The sequence below is a fragment of the Montipora capricornis genome, chromosome 7 (assembly GCF_036669925.1).
Source record: "Montipora capricornis isolate CH-2021 chromosome 7, ASM3666992v2, whole genome shotgun sequence".
NCBI lineage: Eukaryota > Metazoa > Cnidaria > Anthozoa > Scleractinia > Acroporidae > Montipora > Montipora capricornis.
This window is the reverse complement of record NC_090889.1, coordinates 319,378-328,158: the sequence shown is the minus strand read 5'-3', so window position 1 is coordinate 328,158 and position 8,781 is coordinate 319,378. Positions and strand designations below refer to the sequence as shown.

General features: G+C 42.4%; 2 protein-coding genes across 2 annotated transcripts; one reads left to right on the top strand and one right to left on the bottom strand.

Annotated features, from left to right (window-relative positions):
• The first annotated feature begins 874 nt into the window (after nucleotides 1-874).
• Nucleotides 875-1,891, top strand: LOC138057683 (uncharacterized). Its single transcript, XM_068903616.1, has one exon. It carries the CDS (start codon nucleotides 875-877, stop codon nucleotides 1,889-1,891), a length of 1,017 nt encoding a protein of 338 aa, XP_068759717.1.
• A 1,799-nt stretch (nucleotides 1,892-3,690) lies between these two features.
• Nucleotides 3,691-5,749, bottom strand: LOC138057682 (uncharacterized). The gene is made up of 3 exons (XM_068903615.1): nucleotides 5,548-5,749; nucleotides 5,168-5,448; nucleotides 3,691-4,998 (listed from the first exon to the last, which is right to left on the bottom strand). Exons 1-3 carry the CDS (start codon nucleotides 5,747-5,749, stop codon nucleotides 3,691-3,693), a joined length of 1,791 nt encoding a protein of 596 aa, XP_068759716.1.
• Nucleotides 5,750-8,781: the final 3,032 nt, after the last annotated feature.

The following is an 8,781-nucleotide window of genomic DNA, read 5'->3' as shown; positions in this document are numbered from 1 at the left end:
TTTGCGAAATAGCGATTATGGGCGCGTTGCGTCAAATTCAAAAATACACAAACAATTCTCTTGCTGGTTCGATTGGTTAGTTCCCGGTGTTATAAAATCGGCTTTTGTTGAATGAGACAAACGAACGCGCTCTTTTAAATGCATTCATTTCCTCTCACTACGAAAAATGAGTCAAGCAAACAAGAGGAATGGTCTAATATCGATGGTGCACAGCCTAAACCAAAACGTCTTCACCTAGAAAAAGACGATTCCGACAGTTTGTACCATTGCCCGACCAACTGTGCGAACACGAAGGATTTCAAAGCCAACGCGGGGTAGGAAAACACGTCAACAACAAGCATAGTTGGTTCTTTTATTTCGACGAAAACCCCGCGTAGACTCGAAGATTGCCGCAACTCTTCAAAAGTGCCAACGAAATCGTGCGCCTCGAGTACAGTTGTCGATGATGTATCGTCGCCTAATACGCGTTCAAAACCCGGCGCTAGATCAATGCCGTCCTTCTCATCTTCCAGTCAAATAGGAGAGCAATTTACGACTTGGCTTGCTGGAAGTGGCGGCGGTTACAAGAAAGATCGTCCCGCTCAGCAGATTGTCAATAGATGCTTGAAATTTCTCAAGTTTTGCTGCGAAGAGGAGGAGGAATTAAATGTCGAAGTCATGGATTTTAGCCTGTGTTCTCCAAGCCTGTTGTTTAAGTTTATCGACTATTTACACGAGGAGTGCAAGCTCGGACATGGCGGGAGATTGGGTTACATAGACGCCATTTCGGAGTTGATCGACTTCAGAAAGGTCAACGGGGCATCGGATGGAGGTCTTAGAAAAATTATCTGCCACGGAATTGTACATCAAGAGAGCGCGCAAGACAGTGGCGAAGATGATGAGATTGCAATGGACGCAAGATCTCGACGTCGAAACATTAGAGGCCAGGGGTCATTGGGCCACCATGGAAGAACTCTTAGAAGTCGTGTCGTTTCACTTGCCTCGCTACGAACAAACCGTGAAAACGTGCCAAAATGACCCCGGGCAAGTGAATCCCTCGGACCTGACATTTGCAACCAAATTTTTGGCCACCTACTTGTTCATCAAAGTGAAAGGATCGCGTCCCATGACTTATCAGTATCTCACGGTTGAAATGGTAAAGGCAGCAAAGGAAAATGGGGGTTTCATCGATCAGAAAACCTTTAAGACGGCTGGAAAGTACGGATTTGATTCTGTAATTCTGACTGATACGAGCATGCAAATACTCGACGGCTACATAACTTTCGTGAGGCCTTTGCTCAAACCCCAGTGCGATTTTGTTTTGGTCACCAAAAGCGGAAAACAACACAGCAAATTGGGCAACGAGATGAGCAAGTTGGTCTTTGACGCAATCGGCAAATACATTCACCCCACGCGTTATCGCCAGATCGTCGAGACGCAAAGTCTCGACGCGCTTGACGACAAAGAGCACCGAGTTTTGTGTGAAGACCAAAAGCATAGCTCCGTCGTTGCCAAAGTGCACTATCAGAAGCGGAGATCGCGCGAAGTTGCCGTTAAAGCTCTCGAGTGTCTCCAAAAATTGCAGGGTACCAAAGGGTCGGAAGTAGATAGGGAAGTCAACACAAGATTCAGCGGTGCAATGTCTAGTTCTAAAGCGGCCGTCGAGTGTACGCAATCGGAAAACGCGCTCCCCAATAAAGTTTCCCCGCCCTCAAATCGCCTAGTGATGCAGAGTAATCATCGTCGAATGTTAAAATTCACGTCAAACGAGGACGATTGTCTCAAGCAAGGGATTGATAGGCACGGTTTTGGTCAGTGGACAGCTATTTTAAGAGATGCCGACTACGTTTTTCAAGAGGGAAGGACGGCCGATTCCTTGAAGAAGAGGGTTCATTCAATTAAGTTTGTCTAGGATGAATGAACTTTAAAAAAATTTTGGACTAATTATACATGTATCACGTTTACTTTATTGAATCAACTTTAGAAAAAACTTTTGAACTTTGACGCTGGCAAAAAGGTGTAATGTTTTCCGATTCTCAGACATTAAAAATCATTACTCAGACAGTTATATCACGTATACTTTATTGAATGAACTTGACGCTGGCAAAAAAATGTCATGTTTTCCGATTCTCAGACATTAAAAATCATTTCTCAGACAGTTATATCACGTCTTCTTTATTGAATGAACTTTAGAAAAAACTTTTGAACTTTTCAGATTCTCAAACATGAACGAAATACGAAAAAAGAAATCATTACTCAGACATTTATATATCACGTCTACTTTATTGAATGAACTTTAGAAAAAATTGTTGAACTTTGACGCTGGCAAAATAGTGTAATGTTTTCCGATTTTCAGACATGAACGAAACACGAAAAAAAGAAATTATTACTCAAACAATTATATCACGTCTACTTCATTGAATGAACTTTAGAAAAAACTTTTGAACTTTGACGCTTGCAAAAAAGTGAAATCTTTTCCGATTCTCAGACATGAACGAAACACGAAAAAAAGGAATTGTTACTCAGACATTAACATCACGTCAGAGTCTACTTTATTGAATGAACTTAAAAGAAAAAACTTTTGAACTTTGACGCTGGCAAAAAAAAGTCTAATGTTTCAGGTTCTCAGACATTAAAAATCATTACTCAGACGTTTATATCACGTCTACTTTATTGACTAACGCTTTTCTTTTTATTGAAGTACTTTGTTATCGCGTTTGTCCTGAACGCCGCATTACTCGCGCCCTGACTGTTTGAGTGTCTCTTCCGTTTCCTGCTGCAATCTGCCCGAGTACTTGGGACGGGAGTTATGAATATGGCTTCCTCGTCCTCGTCTTCGTTCTCGTCTTGGAGATCTTGGCCAACACCTTGCTCGGGAGCTGTGTCTTCCTCAGGACTGATGACCGGCAACCTTTCCCAGACATTCGTGACGAGGTGTTGCTTGTTCTCACTCAACAGGCCGAGTGCCGTGCATATTCGCTTCCGCTCGGCCAAGGCCTCGGCGGTGCCATACGTGCCCAGCGACATATGATGATCTTTGAGATTTTCGGACAGCATTCGCATGTAGGCCTTAAGGTTGGCGCGAACGGAACGTTCGTCGCTCGTTCGCAATTTGTCATAGCACTCCTTGAGCTCTATTTCCGTCGTCCGGACCCAAGCGTTTTCGAATGCTATTCTCGCAGCCTCTCGGCGTTTATGCTCTCGGGCTTGCCTTTGCTCCTCCTCATATCGGTCCAGTTCCCTCGTGACTGCACTAGGCAACGGTTCTTCGGGATTCGAGGAGATGAGTTCCGCGTTCTGAGTGGACACGCCCTTAGTTCTGAGCAGGGTCTTGCGCCGTTTGTGCTGCTCCTTTCTGTCCTCTTCCGCTCTGTGCCTCTTGGCCCTCTCGGTCTGGAGCATGTGCAATACCTGCCTGTGACGAAGGCTATCTGGCTGCAGGCCTCTGAGATGTTCCTCAAGGGCGTACAAGACGTCACCCGCGTGACTGGCATCTGACTGGCTATCTGAAGCTTCCGAGTCGCTTTGCTCGTCTTGGTCCTCTACAGGAACTGGCGCGGTGTTCTCGGTCATTATCTCCTCCAACGATACCGACTGTAGTGCTTCTTTCTCGCTCTGCTTTAAGGCACCGTCTTCGTACAACGAACGCTCTTCGTCTGTTTCTGATTGGTCCTCCTCGTCGGTTTCACGATGTTGTGTCTCTTGGGCTTTTCATGTTGCCCAGATCAGGCATTCCATTGGGTGCTTTTTCAACCAAGTAGCCGCACGTTTTGTGGGGTTCGCCAGTCTCTTGAACGGTGAGGTGCTGGGGCTTCTGTCCATGGCGGGTTGATCAGACGGTCCAAAGTCGAGCTTTTTCTGACAAGTTATCAACATGGGACAGCGGTTGATGAAAGATTTTGCCCTCTGATACTTCACGTCGTGTGCGGAATAACCACCCTGTGTCAACGTTTTCCAGTCGTCGATATCTAGGGTTGATTCCGTAGCCTCGTCCAAGAATATGACCTCGGTGAATGGCGTAATCATCGATTTATTAAAGGCACGCTGTTTGGTAACCGTGGCTACGTTTCCGTGATGTACGAGGCTGAGGATCGGGAAAAACAGGCTTGTTTTGCCGCTGTTAGCGTCTCCGACTAGACACAACACCTTGTCCTTGTGTTTTTTCTTATTGTAGTTTAGGAGTTTGACAAACTCTTCGCAGAAGCCACATACGTCGTCAGGAGTGAGACTGTTTTCCAAAATCTGGCGAAAGTATTTTGCGTCGGGAATTTGGTTTGGCTCGTACGGGCAAAACGCTCTGGGTGATACCTTGCCTATTTGGTGTTCTTCGATGGCGTCCTCGACGAAATTCCTTCCTTTCAATGACCAGCAAGCGCCGTTGTTCACTTCGATGAGATCGTAATCCACGGTTAGTGGTCGAAACAGCTCACAATAAGGATCCGACAACAGGTCAATGATTTTCTTCATCTGCGGAAGCATCCGCGACTTAAACTGCTCATTGGTGGCCAAGGTGTTTACGAAAGCCCTTGTCTCGCACTTGTATGAAAACGTGAACGTGGATCTGGGATCTTTCTTGTAGATTTTTCCTCTGTAGGTAGCATAGCCAAGTTTTCCCATGGCGATTGCTATATCGTTAACCAGGATTGCGAGTTTATTTGACAGCATCTTTTCGTCGTCGCACGGTGGCTGGCTGGTGGACGCCTGCGACGTCGCCGTGTTGGACTCGAAGCCAAATTTGTCCAGTTGTAGCTTTGCCGCGGTCAGACGTTCGATTGCTTTCAGCAAGAACGCGTGAAACTTCTGATTAACCAGGGTCACTCGCACGACGTTTTCACTGCCACAATCGTCTAACTCCTGGGTGCATAAGCAATCCTCACCGATCAGCTTCCTGGCCTCGTCTCTGTAGGAGTGTTTGTAAGATGATCTCACAAGGTCTCGCATGAAAGGATTTTTATGATCTTTGAACACTTTGTAAAGTTCTGCCGTGGCTGGAGATTCCTTTCCATCCTGGAACTGCACCTGTCGAATACAAATTAAATGGGACAATGTCTCAGAACATTTTCACGATTTGTTTTGCTACCTGCAGCACTGTGATTGTGCTTGTTCCTTTTCTTTTTATCTCGCTTTACATTGGATTGCTAGACACATCTCAAGGAGAGCTCTCAAAGAAAGATACGACATTCGTTACCTGGGTTGCTGTGACATCCAGTCCGCAATTTAGCAGGGCCTTGTGAACCGAAATTGGGCTGGCAGGGGCGCCATTTATTGTAGTCAACGCGACCCAGTATGAGATTGCGGGGCACAGTGATTTGTTTATACTCGTCAAGTTCCCTTCGAGCCACTGTTGCGTCATGGAACTTGGAATGTCATCGCCAGAACTACTCTCATCGTCTGTTTCTTCGTTGATGCAACAGTGTTTCTTCTCTTGGCTCGAAATGGCGCTAAAGAAAAACGCTGCGTTGTGGATACCTGAAACACAGCACAGTCAAATGCGTTCAATTTCATTTTTGATACTTAAAATGTTTTCCAAATTTCCTCGGAAACAAAGGTATTCCAATAAATACTGACCTGAAATAGCATTGTCGCATGAATCACGTTTGCTGCAAATAGAAGTCCACGCCCTGCCCAAATCTTTATCTTTTGCTTTAAAAATACATTTTGCGCTTATGATGCTGCACCTTCCGCTGATAACTGGTAAGAGATAACACAGTGCAGCGCTCTTTATCCCTTCACTATTTAGCTGTCGGCACGGTTGTCTTGTGCGCTGCATTTTCTCCTGTAGCTCAGATGTTGTAAAATGATTGCGTCTCTTATATAGTGGATCAAAGCAGTGAAATGTTGACACATAAATTTGAAAGCGCTGCCCGTGATAATAATGATCAACGATGCACGAGAGTTTACTATTTCTTTGTCATGTGTTCACTTGCAACTTGTCGTCAAATAGGTGTCACACATCATGTAACTGTCGAATGGGTGTGAAAAGGGGCGTTTCTATTTTTGTACCTTAAGTACGTTTGACTACCAATCCCGCACAATGATGGTGTTTCCCACGGGAAACCCAAAGAAATAACAGATCAAGTCAATGAAACACAACATCGATACGATCGCTTGGCTTGTTTACTCAGTCGAGCCACTCCTGTTGACCCAGCATGGTTTTTGCGATTTAACACTTTTCCGAGATAAACTCGCCATCTAATCAAGGAAATCCAAAGCACAAACAATGCAATCAAGGCTGTTATCGTAAACGGGTAATAGCTCTCTTTGTTGACAATAATTCACAGAAACAACGGGAAACCTGACACATTTTGTGCAGTGATTTAGGACTAAATTTTAACAGGAATGCATTTAGGATGTTGCTTATGGCAATCCTTCCTCCTTTGTTCACGTCACTGAGATCAGGCTGAGTGACACATGTTTGTAATCTTAGCAACGTGTTACTGGATATTGAAAAGTTATCAGATCTCTGGCAACGAAGACGACATCGATGCAAAAGAGCAAAATTTCTGTCATCAATTAAAATGAGTTACACTATTCGTCCTAACAAGCCACTAACAAGTAACTGTGTCCGCAAAAACCGTCCTTTTCTGCGTATGTTGAAAATTTGGTTGAATAAAATCTTGTGTATTTCTGCTTGTTTGCTGCAAAAATTGGGTTTCATTACCTCGGTGTAAAAACCTGTGAAACTCTTTCTTTGTTTTGTTAGCTCGTGGTAGGGTTAGGTTATTGTTTGATGTTTTTTTGCTCTTTTGTTTTCCTTTGTGCTACGTCATCTGTGAGTTTCACAGATTTTTACACCGAGGATGAGCCCAAAAATTAAGCTAAACCAGTGAAGCACCACGTGTCCGGGAGATCTGGAAAATCCGCGTTTTCTGTGCACGCCGAAAGCTGTTTGACTAAAATCGTAACATGAAGGCTTGACTGCTGATAAAACTCAAGCCGAACCAGGAAAGAAACTTGTGTCCGGGAAATCCGGAAAATCCGTGTTTTCCGTGCCTGCCGAAAAGTTCTTAGAATGAAATCAAAAAAAAAAAATAATAATAATAATAATAATAATAATAATGAAATCAAAGGCATTAAGGAATGATCGCTGATAATACTCAAGCCGAACCAGGGAAAAGCCTTGTGTCCGGGAAATCCGAAAAATCTGCGTTTTCCGGGCATGCCGAAAAGTTCTTAGAATGGAATCGAATAATAATAATAATAATAATAATAATAATAATGAATGAAATCAAAGGCATTAAGGAATGACCGCTGATAATACTCAAGCCGAGCCAGGGAAAAGCCTTGTGTCCGGGAAATCCGAAAAATCTGCGTTTTCCGGGCATGCCGAAAAGTTCTTAGAATGGAATCCAATAATAATAATAATAATAATAATAATAATAAAAATAATAATGAATGAAATCAAAGGCATTAAGGAATAACCGCTGATAAAGCTCAAGCCGAACCAGGGAAGAGCCTTGTGTCCGGGAAATCCGGAAACTCCGCCTTTTCCGTGCATGCCGAAAAGTTCTTAGAATGAAATCAAATAATAAAAATAATAATAATAATAATAATAATAATAATAATAATAATCATAATAATAATGAATGAAATCAAAGGCATTAAGGAATGACCGCTGATAAAACTCAAGCCGAACCAGGGACGAAGCTTGTGTCCGGGAAATCCGGAAAATCCGTCTTTTCCGTGCATGCCGAAAAGTTCTTATAATGAAATCAAATAATAATAATAATAATAATAATAATAATAATAATAATGAAATCAAAGGCATTAAGGAATGACCGCTGATAAAACTCAAGCCGAACCAGGGAAGAGCCTTGTGTCCGAGAAATCCGGAAAATCCGTGTTTTCCGTGTCTGCCGAAAAGTTCTTAGAATGAAATCAAATAATAATAATAATAATAATAATAATAATAATAATAATAATCATAATAATCATAATAATCATGAATGAAATCAAGGCATTAAGGAATGACCGCTGATAAAACTCAAGCCGAACCAGGGAAGACACTTGTGCCCGGGAAATCCGGAAAATCCGCCTTTTCCGTGCATGCCAAAAAGTTATTGGACTGAAATCAATGTTATTAAGGAAACACCGTTGACAGAACTCAAGCTGAACCAGAGAAGAGCATTCTCACCGGGAAATCCGGAAAATCCGTCTTTTCCGTGCATGCCAAAAAGTTATTCACACCACAGGTAAACAATTTTGGTGATTACGGAAAATACGGATTTTACGGATTTCCCGGAGATATGAATATTTAATGATTAAACTTGCAGTAACGACTGACTGCTGTCTGTGACAAACTTTTACTTGACCACGGAAAATACGGATTTCACGGATTTCCCGGAGATATGAATATTTAATGATTAAACTTGCAGTAACGACTGACTGCTGTCTGTGACAAACTTTTACTTGACCACGGAAAATACGGATTTCACGGATTTCCCGGAGATATGAATATTTAATATATTCTAATATAATATATTACTTCTCTTTTTTTCTGTAAGTATCTATATATATATATATATATATATATATACTTACAGAAAAAAAGAGAAGTAATATATTATATTAGAATATATTAACATGGAATAACATTAAATATTCATATCTCCGGGAAATCCGTGAAATCCGTATTTTCCGTGGTCAAGTAAAAGTTTGTCACATACAGTAGTCAGTCGTTACTGCAAGTTTAATCATTAAATATTCATATCTCCGGGAAATCCGTGAAATCCGTATTTTCCGTGGTCAAGTAAAAGTTTGTCACAGACAGCAGTCAGTCGTTACTGCAAGTTTAATCATTAA